Source organism: Elgaria multicarinata, chromosome 3 (assembly GCF_023053635.1).
Source record: "Elgaria multicarinata webbii isolate HBS135686 ecotype San Diego chromosome 3, rElgMul1.1.pri, whole genome shotgun sequence".
NCBI classification, from domain to species: domain Eukaryota; kingdom Metazoa; phylum Chordata; class Lepidosauria; order Squamata; family Anguidae; genus Elgaria; species Elgaria multicarinata.
The window spans coordinates 148,132,285-148,153,254 of NC_086173.1; the positions used below are offsets into that span (position 1 = coordinate 148,132,285).

The 20,970-nt window shown below is 43.6% G+C and overlaps 2 protein-coding genes across 6 annotated transcripts in view; one reads left to right on the top strand and one right to left on the bottom strand.

Annotated features, from left to right (window-relative positions):
* The window catches only part of LOC134395997 (killer cell lectin-like receptor subfamily F member 1), an 86,754-nt gene that overhangs the window by 17,333 nt on the left and 48,451 nt on the right, over positions 1-20,970 (top strand). For 3 of the 4 annotated variants that reach the window (XM_063122305.1, XM_063122308.1, XM_063122309.1), the window contains exons 1-2: positions 9,440-9,522; positions 10,475-10,723. The exons of the other annotated variant lie outside the window; for it this stretch is intronic. In XM_063122305.1, coding sequence (XP_062978375.1) covers positions 10,690-10,723 — 34 coding nt within the window. In that variant the 5' untranslated portion in view covers positions 9,440-9,522; positions 10,475-10,689. Of the gene's footprint in view, positions 1-9,439; positions 9,523-10,474; positions 10,724-20,970 lie in introns of those variants that run through there. 4 annotated transcript variants of the gene reach the window in all.
* On the bottom strand, positions 1,506-9,971 carry LOC134395998 (C-type lectin domain family 2 member B-like). Of its 2 annotated transcripts, none has more exons than XM_063122311.1 (6): positions 9,793-9,971; positions 7,007-7,508; positions 6,608-6,706; positions 3,257-3,447; positions 2,609-2,715; positions 1,506-1,928 (listed from the first exon to the last, which is right to left on the bottom strand). In XM_063122311.1, exons 2-6 carry the CDS (start codon positions 7,140-7,142, stop codon positions 1,817-1,819), a joined length of 645 nt encoding a protein of 214 aa, XP_062978381.1. In that variant the 5' UTR covers positions 7,143-7,508; positions 9,793-9,971; the 3' UTR covers positions 1,506-1,816. The 2 variants fall into 2 exon arrangements, with proteins under 2 accessions (XP_062978381.1, XP_062978380.1); XM_063122310.1 differs by having other exon boundaries at positions 9,662-9,971.

Genomic DNA, 20,970 nt, shown 5'->3' on the forward strand with positions numbered 1-20,970 from the left:
TATAGAAATTCAATAAATAAATAAATTTCATATGTTCAAAACACCTTACGAATACCAAGAAAAAGGGCTGATCACAGCAAGAAACACTCTGGCTCACCACTTATAGCTGCCATAAGCCAAAAAGGCCCAAAGCCTGTTAAACTAAATAAGTCTTAAAGTTTCTCCTAGAAATACGTTAAGGCACATCTTTAGGATATGAGCAGAGGGAAGTCATTCCATGACCTCAGGATCACTACAGTAAAAGCAGAATACACAACAATGGTTCTCAAACAGCAATAAAAATGTTCAGAGAATGGAAACTTTTCTGTATATATCAAAATGTATTCAGAACTCTTTTTCAATGAAAAAAATCTTATTTGCAAATACAAAATCACAGTGATAAACAGTGAACATGAACTTGATATTCTAAAATCATAATAGGTTAAAACACTATATAATCTGAAAACTCATGCAATATTTGGACAATATGTAAAATGCATAGCAATATCATTTTTGAAAAGGAAACAGGAAGACCTCCCAGAGGTTTTACAAAATCCCTGTTGCTGCATTCTGGATGAGCATTCTAGACCAGTTCCAGAGACTCTTCAAAGACGGTCCCATGTACAGCATGTTAGAACAGTCCAATCTAAATGGAACTTAGGCATGTGTCATTATAGGCAGACCTGATCTTTCCTGATGCCTTGCAGTAAGCTAGAAAAGCAGCCAGATCAGCCTTGGCCAGGAAGGTTCAGACTCCATGCAATAAAACACACCTGATGACATATAATCCTAAAATCGCTACCTCAGCTACCTGCTTATCAAACAGCAGAACCAGAACCAGGAGTTCTGAACCTATTCATAGAGAGGAATTGTAACCTGGCCAGCTCAGGCATATTAGTCTCCTCAGCCAAGAGATACCCACTGGGATCATCTTTGGGATTAAGTTTCCAATATGTCCTCATTCATGTGAACACTGCCTCCTTGCAGGGTCAAGTTCAGGACAGAGACTGCAGTGCACTCCTTAGGGAAATGGGAAATGGAAAACAGCACGAAAGCATAAATAGAGGACATCACCCACCCTTGAAAAATGAAATATGGAGTTTCCCCAGTCAATATTCACAGATTTAATCACAAATTTCATAGCTGGGTCCATTCATAGCATAATGGTATTATGGACTCTTCTATGGTGGAGGTTGTAGGGACAAGCACATTATGAGTACTTCAAATCAGTGTCTGTCATGTCTAGCCCTGTCCCCCTGCGTTGGAAGAAGGTGTTTCAGGTGATCAATCAGAATCAGACTCTGAAGTAGAGGAGTCGGCGCCAGAAACATGCCAGGCTATACCAGTGGGGGAGAAAGTTCTCATGGGCTCTTCACCAGCTGGGAGTGAACCCTTTCCAGAGCTTACCTCCTCAAGGCCAAATAATACACAGTCAGTGGGAAGCCAGCATTCTTCCGAAGGGGAATGTATGGAGAAGTTAGCCAATCCTAGAGTACACCGCAGAGTAAAACGGGCGGCGTTAAAGGAAGACAAGAGGAAGTTAGCCCGGCTGGCATCCCGTCAGAAGCTGCATCACAACTAGTCTCTCTGAAGTTAACGCGTCTGGAGAAAGGGCTTTCCATTCTTCTTGAAAAGGACAATTGTCTCGCTTAGATTGCATAGTTTTGCCTGGGAGAAAGTTCCTAAAGATTAGACTCTCTTCAGGTGGGAAGAGATGTTTATTGCTTGAATAGAGCTTTGTAGATTACTTAGCAGGCCTTGTTATTGTCTCCCAAGAAACATGACAGTGTATACTTTCAAAGAAAGTTGCTGAAAGCAGCATATGTGATTCCTGTTGTCATCTGTTTACTGGCTTGCTGCAGATCCAGGCTTGTTCTATTAGACAGCTGGAGCTGCCAATTCCTTTATGGTTCATGTAAGCACATTCTCCTCCACCACGAATTGAAAACCTGAAGAGCAACAAAAATAGATGTCCAAAACATTCACAGAAACAGTAACCACGAGGAACAACATAAAATGACATAGCAGAAATGAAGCCCAAAAACATTTGCGTGGCAAGCCAACTAGATGCTTGTGGCATCTGAACAAACTGCAGAGGGCTTCTTGAGTTGCATTTATATTCCTATTTCTAGAGTGCTTTTCCACCCAAAGGCCTTCAGAGCAGCTTACAAGACTGAACATAAGAAGAGCCCTGCTGGATCAGACCAAGGGTCCATCTAGTTCAGCACTCTGTTCACAGTGGCCAACCAGCCATCGGCCAGGGATGAACAAGCAGGACATGGTGCAATAGCACCCTCAAAACCATGTTCCCCAGCAACTGGTGCACACAGGCTTACTGCCTCAAATACTGGAGATAGCACACAACCATCAGGGCTAGTAGCAATTGATAGCTTTTGCCCCCAGGAATTTATCCAACCCCCTTTTAAAGCCATCCAGATGGGTGGCCATCACTACATCTTGTGGTAGTGAGTTCCATAATTTAACTATGCCCTGTACAAATTGCATTTGTATGGGGTTTTCCCCCCATTTTCACAATGTATTTTCTGTTCTATTTGTTGATATTCACAATAAAAAAGGAAAGGGGAAAAAAGACTGCATTTGTTTATTGAAAGACAGAAAAGTGACTCACCAGTTATTGAAAATGGTACCATTGATCCATTTCCAGGGATCTGTTTCCACATCTCTTTGAAGGCCAATCCAGTAGTCAGCAGAACTTTTGTATCGTCTCAAGACGTCCTTGATAGAGAAAAGAAGTGTACACATATTACCAACTCCAGGCAAGTACGCCCATTTGATTCTGAGTTCTGATACACAAATCTAAGGGCCAATCAAAATAATCTCAAGAGACCTTCTGAACCTTATCAAGACAACATGATGCCAAATACTATGGCTGTGTAAAGCCTTTGGCTGGGAAATATGAATCAACTGTCTTTTTATGATGATTAATAGTCAAAAACCAATATCTGGAAAGGAATGAAAAAAATGATTTTTAAAAATGGGCAGAGGGTTAAAATGCACTACCTTTCACAGAGCATAATGTAAGATTTTAAATGGAGGAAGAAATAGAGATGTTGTGCTTCTTCTCATTGACTGGAAGGCATATTTCTCTATGTGGTCTCCATCTGAACTATGGGATTGTGTTGAAAAAAATACAGAAAGTATTGCACTATAAACAGGCCCAATGCAAATGCAATTTCCAAATCTTCGAGCCCAGATTTGGTGGTTGAGAACACGCTGTGCTTTTCCCATAGGTTGCAGTCCATATTGTTGTACTCACCATCTCTTCTTTGGAGTCAACCACAGCCAAAGAGGCATTAAAAGAAGAACAGTTGATCTTGCTAGAAGTCCAGTTACTTTCTGCCTCTACAAAATAGTAGCACCTCCTTCGATATCCAATCCAGCCTTCAGGACAGTAATCCGCAGGAGTGGTAGGAGGAGTTGGACATGGCCCCGGTGATGTCACTAGTGCTAAGAAGAGTTTCAGAAGGTGAGATGGATTACTGTCTGTCTTATTACCCCTCTTCCAAGCATCTGGATAGCTTTGCCAAAAATGTTCCGCCTCTCTAGCTACTGGGAGTGATGTGTCTCAGCATCTGAAGCTAATATGCATTTATGGGAGGGAGAATGGCTCAGCACTTGTTTTGCATGCAGAAAGTTTCAGGTTCAATCCCCAGCATCTGCAGGTAGGGCTGGAAAAGACCCCAGAGACCTGCCACCAGTCAGTGTAAGCAAAACTGGGCTTGGTCTGACTCGGTAAAAGGCAGCTTCCTATTCACCTGTGCATGAACTATTAAGGAACAGGTTAGGCAGTTAATGGCGGAAGGGGGACTGGACAGCCTGGTGCCCAACCTGGGACGCTGCAGGCACAAGGAGCAGCTTCTGCCATGGCTGCCACCTCTCCCAACCAGGGCAGCTCCCGTGCCAATCAGGGTTATTCTATTCACTCTTCTTAAGGAACCAAAAATGATCAGTCTATTACACAACCAGCCTAAAGGTTGCTTTATTAAAACATTATTTCTAGGCTGCCTTTCAGGGAGGAGTTGCTTCGGCTATTGGGCGGTATAAAAATGTAATAAATAAATAAATAACTCTTCAATGAGATGATGATTCTATTATTATCATTATTGTTATTATTTCTTAGATGCCTTTCTTCAAAAAGACTCAAGGTGACTTCCAACAAAATAAAAACTGCACAGTTTAAAACAGCTTTATTAGATTGCCTTTATTAGAATTGTATCCAACCATAACTGCAAAGCAGTGAAAAGTAGAATCTAAGAGGAAGTTCAGGAAAACCTGAAATTCTAGACAAAAGTAAGACCGTGCATGGGTGGTGTCATGGTCTAGTTTGGTCACAGGGTGGCAGTGGATACAACTGTATCTGGGTGGAGACAGGAGTGTCAGTGTGGCTGTTCTGTTCATGTTTAAAGAAAGATGAGCAAGTTCTTGTCTGCTTTCCTGGCGGGCGTGTTCTCTAAAAGGCCTTATGTGGCAGTTGGTTTAAAAAACACAGAGAAAGCCTAGGCAGCCATTAGAAAAATGGTCTATGGTCACAATAAGAAAAAAATGGAAAATTCATCAAACTTGAAAGCTTTCTGGCTATGTTGTGATATTTTAGACATAGGAAGCAGCCTTATGCTGAATCAAGACCATCTAGCTCAGTATTGCACACTGACTGAAAGTGGCTCTCCAGAGTTTCAGGCTCTTCCATTGAACTAGGATTCTTCTGCTATTAGTTAGTATTAATAAAGCTATTGCCTTATTGTGAATTATGATTTTAAAAGTTATTGATACTGTACAGGGAACTGCCAGTCTTTGAATAGTCTGAATGCTGCATTTGCAGCATGAGATTATTGTAGGAACCATAGTACGTTTTCCCCATTTGTTCTGGGTGTGATGTCTTGAGCAGCGAGATGAAAAAGATCAAGCCTGCTGCACCTTTCAGCTGGCTGCCTTTGTCAGGTTTTCGTCTTAACCTTAACAGTAATTAAGGCAGATTATTGGCAAAGACTTGCAAGCTCAGCACACCTGTTGGTGATTGAGTGAAGGGAGTATAAGGCTCGCTCTTTCACAGCAATATACAGTCAGCCAGTGGAGGGTTGAGGGTATGGTGCAAGCTGCTGCCGCTGCCAGAGAAAGGAGTATGCTGTTTTGATGCAAAGCCAACTTTTGTCAAGGAGAACTGTAAAGCTGTTATGCTTACTTTGATTTATGGTGAGACAATTGTTTTGTTATAATTTGCTGCTACAAGCCTGGTTGTTTTGTTTTTGAAGAACTTCTCTAAATAAACTGCGTTGAAGATTCAAAACTCATGCTTGTGTTTATTTGTGAGCTGCGAAGGAATTTGTACAACAATACTTGTTTCTTCCAACAGCCTTAACCTGCAGGAAGCGCAGGTGTGGGTTCCGAAAAGCATTATTCTAAATATGTTTCTGAAACCGCTGCTTGGGGATGTGGTAGAAGAGGGAGGCCAAGCAGAAAGGTGAAATGTAAATTTTGACTGTGATCTTGCTTGAAACTTCATAGTAGTGTTAGTTTTGACTAATATTTGTGAGAAACAGGCTGCTATCTTAAGCATACTTACTTGAAAATAAGTCCCAGTGAAATCAATCATTCTCAGTTCTAAAAAAGCATGCTTAGGTTTGGGCCAAAGGGAGGCTTTCTCACTAGGCTCTTGCTAATGCTCAAATCTGTACAAATCTGCTCTTTTGCTGCTGGATTTCCCCCCTTTTTTTAATTTATTAATTTCTCTCTTGCAACACCGTTAACCACTTGGGCTTTGACCAAGTTTAATATTGGCCTACTGTAATAGTAGGGTGACTGTATGAAAAGGAGGACAGGGCTCCTGTATCTTTAACAGTTGCATAGAAAAGGGAATTTCAGCAGGTGTCATTTGTATATATGGAGAACCTGGTGAAATTCCCTCTTCATCACCACAGTTAAAGGTGCAGGAGCTATACTAGAGTGACCAGATTTAAAAGAGGGCAGGGCACCTGCAGCTTTAACTGGGGTGATGAAGAGGGAATTTCACCAGGTGCTGCATGCACACAAATGACACCTGTTGACATTCCCTTTTCAATACAACTGTTAAAGATACAGGAGCCCTGTCCTCCTTTTCATATGGTCACCCTAGTAATAGCACACGTGGGTTGCCCTGACTGGGTGATGGATTCTTATCCCCAAGTGATGCCCATTGCTCCCAGACTAGCTGAGTGAATATGTGTTTATTATTTATTTATTTACATTTTTATACTGCCCAATAGCCGAAGCTCTCTGGGCAGTTCACAAAAATTAAATACTACATTTATGCCCCGCCTTTTCTTCGCGCAAGGAACTGAAGGAACTCAAATGGTCCTCCTCCAATCCATTCTATCCCCACAACGCTGTGAAGTAGCTTGGTGACTAGCCCAAAGTCACGTAGTGAGCTTTAAGACTGAGTGGAGCCTAGAACCCATATCTCCAGAGTCCCAGTCCAATACTATAGCCACTATACCATGCTGCCTCTCTTTACCAATAAAGCTAGTAATCTATATCTGCAGGGAAGAATAAAAGGCGTTTGCAAGTGTAGGAAGGCCTGCAGTTAAAGTGGCAGAAGATACAACATAGGGGATCAATGCAACTCTTCACTCACCTGCTAATACAAAGATGATTATGATCAGAATGACATTAAACAGCAAACTCCCAATTACTGTATAAAAAAATGGTCTGGATACTATGGAATGCTGCAACCCTACAGAGGAAAACAAATAGTTAATACTTGCTGGGTTTTTCAGCCTGGTTCCAAACAAGCTCTTACAGAAACTCACAGAATGCATATAAAAAATGAATCCATATCCAAAATGAGTCTATCAAGTTTTTGTTTTTGTTTTGAGAAGTGCAAAATCAAACAGCTGCATAAGTAGCTCATAAAAGGAAAACACATGTGCTATATGGTCTAGGATTGCCAAATTTCTACTACCTATTCCAGATCTGGATTAGCAGACAGTAGGTGGAGATAAAGTCCTATCTACATTAATTGTAACTCACTTACCATATTGAGAAAAAATCTTATGGTTTCCTAGTCCAAGATGTTCTTTGATTCTTCCATTAATTTTCCCATTCTCCATTGCATGTGGATTCATAGAAAGACATTGTTCTGCCTTTTCATTTTCATGCACAGCCACCATCTTTTCTCTCTCACCCAGAAGCAAGCACAGACCTTAACCTCTCAGGCTCTACTTACACACAATCCCTCAGTTTTTCAATTCGGCAGAAAACAGTTCAAAACAGTTCACTAGATTGCACACTCAAGCACACTTTGGCTATGTAATGTGATCAGAAAAAACACTTTTTAAATACCACTTAATTGTGTGTTTTGCTCTGATAATCTGTCCAGCCAAACTGTGCTTCAGATGTATTCTATTTTCCTGTTTTAAAATTGTCTTTGCAACTGAAGTTATGGCCAGTGTAAACAGAGCCTGTGCAAAAGTTGAAGTCCCAGTCTCTAGTTATGTTGCAACATTTTCACCTTGATGTCGGAGTCCCAAGTTTCCCTGTGGAGAAAAGTTACAGAGTATTAAAGTAATTGCTTATTAAAGACTTTGGTGATATTTCACAAAAGTCTTTTATAGGTGCACAGTATTGCTTCCATACCCAGTGAAATTTCCCCCACTATATCCTAAGAGCGATCTTATTCATGTTGCAATTTTACAGATCTAGAAAAAGTTGAACATGGGGCGGGAGAAGCACTGAGAGCCAGTGTGGTGTAGTGGCTAAAGTGTTGGACTGGGAGTCGGGAGATCTGGGTTCTAGTCCCCACTTGGCCATGGAAACCCACTGGGTGACTTTGGGCCAGTCACAGACTCTCAGCCCAGCCTACCTCACAGGGTTGTTGTTGTGAGGATAACGTAGAGAGGAGGATTATGTATGCCGCCTTGGGTTCTTTGGAGGAAAAAAGGGATATAAATGCAACAACAATTTATCTGTTGTCAAGGACTGTGTATCAAGGACTTGATCTGTTGTCAAGGCCTCTACAACTACATGACAAGACAACAAACTTGGCATTAAGATAGAGTAAGGCCGGGGGGAGTCTACTGTTTATGGTCTGCACATTAAGCTGTCATTAAAGATGTAGGGGCAGGACAAATAAGAAAGCTGGTGTCTCTGGGATAATTATTTTTAGACTGTAGCCTCCTTGGGGCAGGGACTTCTTGTAGTGTTTCTCACACACTTGAGCCATGGCATACTTCATGGCATATTGTTGGCTCTCTTCTTCCCAAGGAAGGTTGAAATGATGGGCAGCTCTTCCAGGGGCCACCTACTGCAACAATGTTATGTAGAACCAAAGTAAATAATTGGCTGGAAACCTGCAACCCAGCAATAGTTAGTGCTTTTCTATGTTTTTGGAGCAGAATAAAAATAAATGCTTCACACAACATCCTTGAAGTTACTCGCAGGAGTGGTGGTGGTTCAGATGACACACACTGAAATAATGAGGGGTAGGGGAGGTTGTAGGGTGTATCACTGCCAGTGCCACTGATACACTTGGTGGCCACACACCGTATGCATATTTTTAGTTTATCGGAAAGTGCTGTGTGCACATGCCAATGTATGCACATAGAGCTCCCTCCATGGGGGGGGACACCCTGGACTAATTAGGGTGCCCCCTCTCACACCAGCCATACACGTGAGGCACACCCATAGTAGGCATCAGCGGCAGGAGTACACTCTACGGCCCCATAATTTTAAGATGCCTTTTTAATAATGTGCTGCTTTTAATAATGTATTAGTTTAAAATGTTTTAATTAGTTACATGTATTTTATAGTGTTTGCATTTGTGTTGTACCCCGCCTCGATCCAGAGGGAGAGGCGGGTAACAAATAAATATATTTTTTTTATTATTATTATTATTATTATTATTATTATTATTATTATTATTATTATTAATCCCCCATGCATTCTTTCAATGTGGGGTGGGATGTTAAGGAATAACAATGATACATCTGAGTCAGTTTTATAGAGTACAACATAATCCCAAGGCAAAGCCGCCATGCAAACACTCCCTAAAAACAGCTTTCTCCACCCTGGTGCCCTCCAGATGTGTTGGGCTGCAACTCCCAGCATCCCCCCCAGCAAACTGGGGATCATGGAAATCGCAGTCCAACACATCTGGAGGGCACCAGGTTGGGGAACGCTGCCCTAAAAGAACAAAAATCCCTCAAGAACATAGAGAAAATTAGCTCACAGGCACCAATACAAGACCTCTGAACTACTACTGAAAACATACTAGCTGTAGGTTCACGGCTGTCAAGGGGGACCACTTCACAACATGCCCAATTAGCTTCTGGAATTCACTATCACAAGACAAAACGGGTGAGCGCTAAGCTTAGAAGGCAGTTCAAAAAGAACTCAACACATCCATGGAGAAGAGAAAAGGCTTTGAGCCTTGTTAACCAACACCTCCATATCCAGAAGCAGTATAGATCCTGCCGTATTCCATATGCTGAGAGCAAACGACAGAGGAGAGTTTCAAGCTTCCCAGAAGCATTGCTGGAAACAGAATACTGGGTTAGTTGGATTTATTTATTTCTTCCATTCTTTTAAGAATGTTGTTCTCCAGAAGCCTCCCCACCTCCTTGCTATTTGTGTTTTTCTTAATATTGAGAAGAACACAGGTCATATTATACTTTGTTTGTTTTTAACTTACCTTAAGTTAAAAGGGTGGATTCCTGCATTGAGCAGGGGGTTGGACTCGATGACCTTGTAGACCCCTTCCTACTCTGCTATTCTATGATTCTCAGTTGAGCCAATCCAGCAGAAAACAAGTTAGAAACTAACCTCGGGGACAGTTTGGGCTGAGAAAGAGAACTCAGCGACTCGAAGTCTTTTTTGTACGATCTGTTGTTGCCTGGTTGGGTGCCAAAGAAAGCAGAAGGAGAAATCGAAACTATAAAAGCCGGAATGGGCGGAACGAGTCATAACGGCTGCATTATTTTAAAAACAACCGTGTCAGGAACTGTGCCGTGTGTTAAAGACACTTGAGAACAATATTTTAGGCCAAAAACCTTGCAATTTTATATCATAACACATGGCACTGGGTTTTTTTTTTTTTTGGCTTTGGGCGGGAAACTTATTATTTTAAAAGCGCTGAGTTCAAACGACACGCTAAACAAACGCGAAAGGGGCGGGGGGGGATAGGAACAAAATGGAAAACAACCGTTGTTTAGCGTGTCGTCCGAACTCAGCCCCTGGGTGTGGAAGTGAGTAGCGGCAGCTGCTTTTTTGGTAACAGCCAGTATCATAACTCCTTATTGACAGTCTCAGGAAAACTGTAGCTGTAGGCTGGATTTCGTTATTACTTTTTTTTTTTTTTAAATCTATTATAAAGAAAATAAAGTCAAAATGCAAACGCGCACGTGTCTCGCGTGTATGTTTCGGCCAGAGACTGTAGTTTTTGTTTACTCCAGTTTACGTGTCCTCTCTCCCTCGGCGTTTATCGTTTTGCCCTTGTTTTTAACAGGAATTTCCCTGTTACTAAATGGGAGGTGTCGGGGAGCCATTTGCACCTGCGTAGTTGTCCTTTCTGAGAGCCGTCTCGCTCCTCACCCTGCCTCTGCTGCCTGGGCGCAATGCTGCGGCCAGGGGTCTTTGTGCCCGGCTCACACCGATAGCCAAGGACGTGCCAGTGCCAAAGACGCCGGCGAGCGAGCGAGCGAGAGCTTGTCTCCAACTTCCATGCAGACTTTGTGGCTCCAGACCAGCGATCTAGGTAAGCTCAGAGTCCTTCCAGATGAAGCATGGAAGAGTGGGTGGGGGCGGGGGTTTGGCCAGATGTCTCTTCTATTTGCGACCCACTCGTGTTTTCTCTCCCTCTCTTTTCTCTTTCTTTTTCTTATCACATAAAACCACTGAGGAGTGAGCGGCCGCCTGCACAATGTCGATTAGTGGTCTGGAAACAGCTGAAGGGCATAATCCTACGCATGTTTAGACTGGGGGCGCGGGGGGCAAGACTTACAATTCCTAACATGACAGTATGACTTTCTTTTCTGCCTAACCATGCATAGTTTTGCCCCCTTAAAAGCATGAGTGGAAGGGGGGGGGGATTTGGAGACTTCCCAAGGGAGCGCCTGATGATATTATTGGAGGCTTGTCAGGCTGGAATGAACTAAGTGTGGTCTGTTTTTAAGTTTCGTTTCTTGGTTTGCATTTCAGTGCTGGTTTCCCAGAAAGGGCAATAGAACTGAATAACCTTTGCGCAATTTCTGTAATCAGCAGTTCTGAGGAAATCAGCTGTAGTGGCATAAACGCAGGGTTATTCAGGAGGAGGCTCCTCCAAATTGAAGGTCAGAGTAAAATACAAAGTCTCCCGTACATTTGTAGCTAGAACTAGGCAGGCCTGGCCCAAGGCCTCAATACTTGAGGGAATTCCTCTCCCTATATCTGCCTGCCTGAGATCTGTCGGAGGACCCCTTCTCCATGCCCCACCATGCGAGAAATACACTACGGTAGGACATGGGACAGGGCTTTCTCTGTTGTGGCACCCCGGCTGTGGAATGCCCTCCCCGTAGAGGCCCGACTGGCACTGGCTTCATTTCAGCGCCATGTTAAGACATGGCTTTTTAACAAAGCCTTTGATGGCTAAATCCAGCCTGCACACTGTATTGTTTTAATTGGATTTTACTGTTTTAAAATTTGATATTGATTTTAACTTATTGATGGTTTAATTTGTTTTAGAATGGCATATTTATTGTTCTATTTTATCTGTATGATTTATCTGTACACCGCCCTGAGGTCCTTGTGATATAGGGCGGGATATAAATGTTTTAATATAAATAAAGGCAGGTTGCTGCCCGAAGTGCTGCCGCCACCGCCCATCCTCCCACCTGACTGGCGACCTGTGCCTGCCAGCTGTACTCACTGCTTCTTGGTCCCACTGGCCACGTGCTCATGGCTGGTGGGACCAAGAAGCAGTGAGTGCGGCTGGCGGGCACAGCCTGCTGCCTGCCAAGCAGTCCGGGTGGGCAGGAGCCAGGTGGGAGGCTTGCAGAAGCAGTCACTTCTTGGTCTCGCTGGCTGCTTGCAGGTGGCCGGTGGGACCAAGATGCAGTGACTGCACCCTTGGGTGCAGCTGCCGGAGCTGCTTCTCCAAAATTTTGCCACCTGGTGCACCCTCATCAGGATGCTTCATGGACTAAGAGCAGAATCTGGTGCTCCAGAGCAAAATAGCCAGGGCAGCACAACCTACAGTCACATGTGCCAAAGGAGAAGTGGGATCTCAGTCCGTTTTCTGTGCATAACATCAGGTTAGATCTGATGGGTGAGGAGGTGCATTCACAGTGCTCTGTCATGAGTCTATCCCCCTATCAAGTTACCCTATCTGTAAATCTCCAATACTTGGCTGTTGTTGTTTTTTTAAAAAATATTCATTATAAATTATGCCTTCATCCCAAAAAGCATTTCAGCTGTCAACCAGGAACCCACAAGTAAGACACAGTGAAACAACAGCTTCCCGCCCATATTCCCCAACAACTGCTGTATATAGGCTTACTGCCTCTGATACTGGAGGTAGCACATAGCCATCAGGACCACTCACCCACAGGATTAATCTTCAGTTGATTGACCTTCATTCAGCCATTACTGAGTCTTCCACTTGCATAGCCTCAATTCAGATCGTCAGTATGTATGTCATCAGGCATACTGATGGCATTTTGCTCCAAATCCCCTAATGACTCCTCCCAGTGGCTTCATAGTTGATGTTAAACAACATCGGACATAAGTTGGTACCCTGCAGAACCCCATGGCTCAATTCCCGAAGAGCTGAGTAACATTCACTATGGCTGTGCTTCACCTCAGTCCCGACTCCAAGTCAAAGCTGTCCAATTTGGCCTGTCTTGGCCCAAAGCTGGTTCAGGACCAGATTTGTAAGCATCAGCACGAAGCAGCTGAAATGATTCGGGGCAATTCAGCCCAATGGCCAGCCACTGCCACCTGTCGCAGGACTTACCCAGGGCCCTAGCGAGCTGCCTGGCCTACCATAGTTTACAACACTAAATCTATGGCAGTCCCCAAAGAAGTCTGGGTGGCTTACTAGCGCATGTGGAGACCTCAGATAAGTCCCGTGATCGGCAGGTGGATGAACAGGGGAAGTGTCTAGGAGCTAATAGAGGGTAGCAGCTGGCAGGGAGATGAGTCCAATGGACTCCCCATTGGCCTCGTGCCCACAGGCACCCAGGAAACTGCAGCCACCACCCCTGCTACTGAAGCTGAAGTGAGGCGGCCTGGGACCAAGGTGCCCCGAGTTGAATTGGGGCCAATTTAGAAGCTCTGACTCAGCCTCCGAATTGAATTGGGGTAGGGAGGGGGTCTGAGCACAGCCCTAACATTCACACAATATTACTCTCTGAAATTGCCCCTTCAGGTAGGACCGAATCCACTGCAACCTTGGGTCCCCAGATGTTGTTGAACTAAAACTGTCATGATAACTGATCATACTGGCTGGGGATGATGGGATCTGTAGTTCAACAACTTCTGGGGACCCATGGTAGGGAATGGCTGGTATACAGTTACCATGCAGATATCCTGTAGGATGTCTTTGGAAGGCAAATGGCAGGTTATGAAGGGGGAGGTAATTTAGACTGGGAAAACAACATGGGCTATAGCTAAACTCCAACTAAAGCCCTAAGTAGAGTAGACCCATTGGAATGAATGGGAAATCCCATTCATTTCAATGGGTCTACTCTACTTAGGGCTTTAGTTGGCTTCTATCTAGGGTTAACGTTAATCCAAACCTTCCCCCATACCTATGGATTTAACTTTATAGAGCATAGATCATAGACTAGTAAAGTTGGAAGAGGCCTATAAGGCCATCGAGTCCAACCCCCTGCTCAATGCAGGAATCCAACCTAAAGCATCCCTGACAGATGGTTGTCCAGCTGCCTCTTGAATGCCTCTAGTGTGGGAGAGCCCACAACCTCCCTAGGTCATTGGTTCCATTGTTGTACTGCTATAACAGGAAGTTTTTCCTGATGTCCAGCCAGAATCTGGCTTCCTGTAACTTCAGCCCATTATTCTGTTTCCTGCACTCTGGGATGATTGAGAAAAGATCCCGGCCCTCCTCTGTGTGACAGCCTTTTAAGTATTTGAAGAGTGCTATCATGTCTCCCCTTAATTTTCTCTTCTCCAGGCTAAACATGCCCAGTTGTTTCAGTCTTTCCTCATAGGGCTCTGTTTCCAGACCCCGATCATCCTTGTTGCCCTCTGAACATGCTCCAGCTTGTCTGCATCCTTCTTGAAGTGTGGTGCCCAGAACTGGACGCAATACTCTAGATGAGGCCTAACCAGGGCTGAATAGAGGGGAACCAGTACCTCACGTGATTTGGAAGCTATACTTCTATTACTGCAACCCAGAATAGCATTTGCCTTTCTTGCAGCCACATCACACATTTGGCTCATATTCAGCTTGTGATCTACAACAATTCCAAGATCCTTCTCGTTTGTAGTATTGCTGAGCCAAGTATCCCCCATCTTGTAACTGTGCATTTGGTTTCTATTTCCTAGACGTAGAACTTGGCATTTATCCCTATTAAATTTCATTCTGTTGTTTTCAGCCCAGCACGATCCTGCTCACAATTTGATTAACTGATTAAATGGAAAGCAGTAAGTGACCCAGGTCACTCTGTTTCCATTTGGCTCACTCAGTGATGCTAGTAATATTTATCCAGAAAATATTTGCCTATTTGATCTGAAGTTATAATATAATGAAATCCTTTTAATTGTTGACCTGTTAGGTACAAAGCATGCTTTGTGTGTTGCCTAGCTCTGAGAGTGAAGAACATAATAAGAGCTGTGCTGTTTCAGAATAAAGGTCTATGTAATAATTAATAATTATAGACCAGTATCAAATCTTCCATTTTTGGGCAAGGTGATTGAGAGGGCAGTTGCCTTCCAACTCCAAGCAGTCTTGGATGATACAGATTTTCTAGACCCATTTCAAACTGGCTTTAGGGCAGGATACGGAGTTGAGACAGCTATGGTCGCCTTAGTGGACGATCTCTGCATGAGTATTGACAGGGGGAGTGTGTCCCTGCTGGTACTTTTGGACCTTTCGGCAGCTTTCGATACCATCGACCATGGTATCCTTCTGGATCGCCTGAGGGGTTTGGAAATCGGGGCACTGTGCTCCAGTGGTTCCGGTCCTACCTCTCAGGTAGATTCCAGATGGTGATGCTTGGGGATAGTCGCTCCACAAAAAAGGAGCTGTTGTATGGCGTACCACAAGGTGCCATCCTATCCCCAATGCTGTTTAACATCTACATGAAACCGCTGGGAGAGATCATCCGGAGGCATGGGGCAGGGTGCTATCAGTATGCTGAAGACACCCAAATATATTTCTCTATGCCTTCAATAACAGCATCAGCTAAGGATAGTGTGTCTCCTCTGAATGAATGCTTGGAGGCAGTAATGGGCTGGATGAGGAAAAACAAACTGAAGCTGAATCCAGACAAAACAGAGGTGCTTGCTGTCAAGGGCTCTGACCTACGTTTGGAGGTGTGTCTGCCAGTTCTGGATGGGGCTACACTCCCCCTGAAAGACTGTGTTCGCAGTTTGGGGGTGCTCCTGGATCCGTCGCTCCAAATGACAGCCCAGATAGATGCGATGGCCAGGAGTGCCTACTATCAGCTTCGGCTGATATGCCAGCTGCGCCCCTTCTTAGAGTCAGAAGACCTAAAGACATTGTGCACACGCTGGTAACCTCAAGGCTTGACTTCTGCAATGCGCTCTACATAGGGCTACCATTGTACCTAGTTCGGAAACTTCAACTAGTTCAAAATATGGCAGCCAGGTTGGTCACCGGTACACCTAGGGGTGACCACATTACCCCAACATTAAAATCACTCCACTGGCTGCCAATTAGTTTCCGGGCAAAGTACAAAGAGTTGGTCATTACCTTTAAAGCCCTAAATGGTTTGGGTCCAGGTTACTTGCGGGATCGCCTTCTCCCATATAGTCCGCCCCGCACACTCAGGTCCTCTGGGGTGAACTTACTTCAGTCAGCTAAAACTAGGCTGACATCAGTTTCCCAGAGGACCTTTTCTTCTGTCGCCCCCAGATTGTGGAATGGCCTGCCGGAGGAGATTCGTAAAATTAACTCTTTGTGTGATTTTAAGGCAGCTTTAAAGACTAGCCTTTTCCGGCAGGCCTATCCAGATCAATGTTAAACCATGAATTTTTAAGATGTATTGATTCCTGTTCTAATGTTGTTCCCCGCCTCGATCTAAAAGGAGAGGCGGGTAAGAAATAAATTTATTATTATTATTATTATTATTATTATTATTATTATTATTATTATTATGTAGTCCAGCATTCTGTTTCCATAGTGACCAACCATAAGCAGGACATGAGCATAATAGCACCTTCCAGAGGCAATGTTGCCTCTGAAACTGCAGATTATTATTATTATTATTATTATTATTATTATTAATAATAATAATAATAAATCTTACCTGCCTCTCCACTTGGATTGAGGCGGGGAACAACAATGAATATAAAACACATTAAAAACTGATTAAAAACATAGCATACATGATTAAAACATCCTTAAAATATCCTAAAAACATTCTAAAATTCCCCTGGGAAGGTCTGCCAGAATAGGTCAGTCTTTATTGCTTCTTTAAATTCTAAAAGACTGTCAAGTTGATGAATCTCCTCCAGCAGGCCATTCCACAGTCTGGGAGCAGCAGAAGAGAAGGTCCTCTGGGTAACAGTTGTCAATCTAGTTTTGGTTGACTGTAGTAGATTCTTCCCAGAGGACCATTGCTAGCTGTACTCTCCATGAATGTATGCAATCTGCCTTTAAAGCTGCCCAAGTTGGTGGTTACCAACTTGTAGTAGCAAATCCCATGATTTAACTATGTGAGAAGTAAAGAACTCCTTTCTTTTGCTTAGTCAGAACCTCCTGGCATTCTGTCTTACTGCTATGTTTACTGTGCATCCCCATGTATTGACAAGCTAGCAGAAAGTATGCTGACACAGCAACTCTGTCTCTGTGAAATAGTGATAGCACCCACCCCCATCTGACAGTGGCTGATTCCAGATGGAGAGCTCCAACACTATCTGTCAAAACTATGGCTGAGTCCCACTACATTTATGCCTATAACAATGTGCTATGCCTGTAACATTGCCTGGCCGGGCTGGGGTGGATGGGCGGAATCTCATGCGGCTGGACTGGGGGATGGGGGGCTTACCCAGCTGGAGGGGGGGTGGCTGCAATTTTGAGAGGAAAATGGCTACAGCTGTGGCTGCTCCCAGCGGATCTAAGTAAGGCTCAGGGGGCTCGTACAGCTGGGTGAGCAGTTGACTGGATTCGGCCGAAGCCCTTAAGCCCAGCCTGCTTTGACTTTAATTTGTATAAAGACTGCAATTTATACAAATTAAGCAAATAGCTATTTACAAAAAAAAAAAAAAAAGCTTCCTGGATTTCAGGGAAAAGTCTGCAAAAGTTTGCTCACAAATGCAAACTGAGGCAGGGCACTGGGGAAATCTGGTGAGATGAAAAATGGCCAAATGTCTCTGACTAACACCCATAAATCTGATGTATAAAAGATGGATAATACAATGAGCCAAAAGTCTACTTTCAGATTCATTTCTGACTAATAAGTCATAAGTCTGCTTTCAAATTCATTTCTGCTTTGTATAGTGTGATCCCACGCTTGAACAATGTGAATAATGCAACCCACATAGACAGGAACAATGTAGATCTGTCAGGAATGCTTTAAGGTAGATTCCTGCAAAGGAGCAGGGGGTTGGACTCAACGGCCTTGTAGGCCCCTTCCAACTCTACTTTTCTATGATTCCCACACAGTCATAATCTCCCCTCCTGGTGGGAAAGCCTTTGCCCCACCAACATGGTAGGGCTCAGCTGGCTCCAGGCTTTGGGGGACTTTGTGAACCGCCCAGAGAGCTTCGGCTATTGGGCGGTATAAAAATGTAATAAATAAATAAATAAATAAATGGCCTTTGGTGGGACTCCCTCTCCATGCGACCTCTTTTCCTTCTCTAGGCCCACTGCCCACTCAGTTATCCTCTGGGCCAAAGAGCAAGTAAATTGCAATCACATCATGTGATATTTTATTTCATGAAAAGCAGCTGCAGGCTCTCCCCAGTTTGAATTGAAACTTCTGTTCTGGATGAGGAGGGCTTTGCTTTTTCCAAATTAATCTCTTCTACAGCTGACTAGCACAGTATGTACTTTGGTTGCAGAAGATCCAAGATTCGACCCCCAACATCTCCAGCTAGAGGATCAGATAGCAAGTAATCAAAAGACTCTTGTCTGAAACCCTGAAGAGCTGCTACCAATCAGTGTACTAAACAATAATGGGCTAAATGAACAAATGATCTGTTTCAAACCTGCTATTAGCTACATAATTTCATGTTTTGCACAAAGCAGAAGTCATGCATTAGTGAAGTATTTAAATGCCATTGAGGGGTTTGATCAAGCAGTGAAAAGTTCCAGGGGCAATGCCGTGATCCAGTTTACACATCATAGCTTACCCAAAGCAGTTGTAAATGAATGACACTCCTGTCCACCTTCCTTCGCCCAATGAGCAAAACAACCCGGGGACGTTCCGTCCCTGGGTTGTTTTGCATGATGTTTGAATGCCAAATTGTGGGGTTTGAGGAGAAGAGCTACCCCGAATTGTTCATGGTTTGCTTTGTTCCTCAACCCACAATTCAGCATCTGGATGTCATGTTAAATAACCCTAGGTTGTTTAGCTCAGTGGGAGTCAGCACACTGTCTCGCTCACCTCTGTTTGTTTATGACTACCCATGGTTTAAACAAACCCTGGGTAACTATGATGTGCGAATTGGGTCTAAAATACTTCTTGTTCGTGGCCTCTGAGCAGTCTCACGTATGGGTGCTCTGGCTATGCAAATCAACACTGGGAAATTTCTAGAGTTAGGTAAAAGAGTTTTTTGGGGAAGCTTCTCCACAATCTTCAGTGTGCGTGCTCAAAGGACTGTGGCTCTCAGAGGGAAGATCATTCTTCATGACTACAACTGAGAAGTCTGTCTCTAATCCACTTTCAGATGAAGATCACATGAACTGTAGAACAGTGAGTATGGCCTTCCCTATAGAGCATAAAGACTGGGGTGGTGTATAGATAATCCCTTGAATATCTTGACCCCGAGCCTTTTAGGGCCTTAAAAACCAACAATAATACCATGAACATGGCGCTATAGCTAATTGGCAGCCAGTACTGAACATGGCTCTGTAGCTAATTTCAGCACAGGACTCATGTGTACCGTCTGCACTAGCTACAGCATCCAAACTAGTATGAAGGGCAGTCCTGCATAAAGCATGTTACATGATTTCAATGTAAAGCTTACCAGTGTAGGGATCATTCTAGCAAGGCTATCCTACCCCTGCACAGAAATACAGGAGGAAGATTTTATTCCGGCGCCAAGTAAAAACATGGCTTTTTAACAAAGCCTTCAATGGTTAAATTCTCCAAGCTGGCACATTGTTTTAATCGTTTTTACTGCTTTTAAATTATATATTGGTTTTAACTTGATTAATAGTTTAATTTGTTTTTAGCTGTGTATATTTATTGTTTAATATTGTATGATTTTATCTGTACGCCACCCTGAGATCCTAGCGATATAGGGTGGGGTACAAATGTTTTAAATAAATAAATAATAAATTAATTAACTTGCTAAACAGCCAAGGATTTTAACTTTTGATGACTTCTCCTTCTTTTACTATGTTTAATAACTCAATTTTATCTGCTTTCAATGTCTATTAACCTTGGACAGCATCCAATTAACCTGAAACAGCAGTTAATTTCCCAAAAAACCACATTGTACCAGCAAACTCTATTGGCATTACCCTTGAGGTCGCTTACACTAATCAACATAATTTACATTAGTTTCGATCCTCAGCATAGTATGTCCTGCTAAATAGTAAAATGCGGCATTATAAATATCACAGTGTGGTGCCAAAGGGGGGTATAACTATTTGGAATTTTGTAGGAGCAAAAGCAGCTGTGGAGGACGATTTTGAGCTGGCAGGAAAAAGATTAATCATGTTGTTCTCCTTTTTGCCCTGTTCCATCTTACTTCTGTTCAAAACTGAACCCTCCCAAAGCTGCTTTCAAGTGTAAAACAAATGGGGTTTCATTACTGTGCAGCTGCACATAACCTAGTGCTTAAAATGGAGAGGAAAGCCATGCCACCTCTTTTCAGACAGGACCTCACAATGGCGGTTGGGGCCCACGGGGACTAGAGGGATGGAGGATGGGTTACCATAGGCAGCGCCAAGTTCATTTAGTTTACTACCCATCCTCCTCTCTAACAAAATCTGTCAAGGACATGTAAGCAATGCATTACAAACAGTGCTGTGCCAAAACAAACCTTCTGTCCTTTCACAACCTCTTTGTTCCCCTGGGAAAGAGGCAGTCACTTTTCATCCTCTTTTGTTGAGAAATTTCCGAGGCATTTCCCAAGGTGCAGTGCTTCAGCGCTGACCTTACTGTAAGGAGGTGGCTAATGGTGGTGGTGTGTGCTCTTCCTTCTACCATTCCCACCACCAACACGGGGCCTGGTGCAAAGCCTCCCAGAGATACTGGCAGCTGTTTGATTTTGCTGTCAGCTTTGTAACAGAAGGAAGAGGAGGAGGAGGAACAAAACAGCAACAATACCTGCCTCAGCCTTCAGGTACTCTGCAGGCAGCAGCACCAGGAAGCTCCGAAGGAGGAAGTCCTGGCTAAGTCGTCTAGGGGACTTTCCAAGAAGCTCCAGCAGCCAGAAAGTGGTGGGAGGAAATGGTTAAATAAATAAATTAAAAGCACACACTCCTTTCAGCCACCTCCTTACAGTAAGGTAAGCATTGATGCCCTCCATCCCTGAGAAAATTCTTTTAAATCTTCACCCCTTCCCACAATTTTTGGGTACCATTTCTTTTCATCCACCCCACTTTAATTAGGGATGCTGCGAGCACCTTACAGAGTCCGTGAGTCG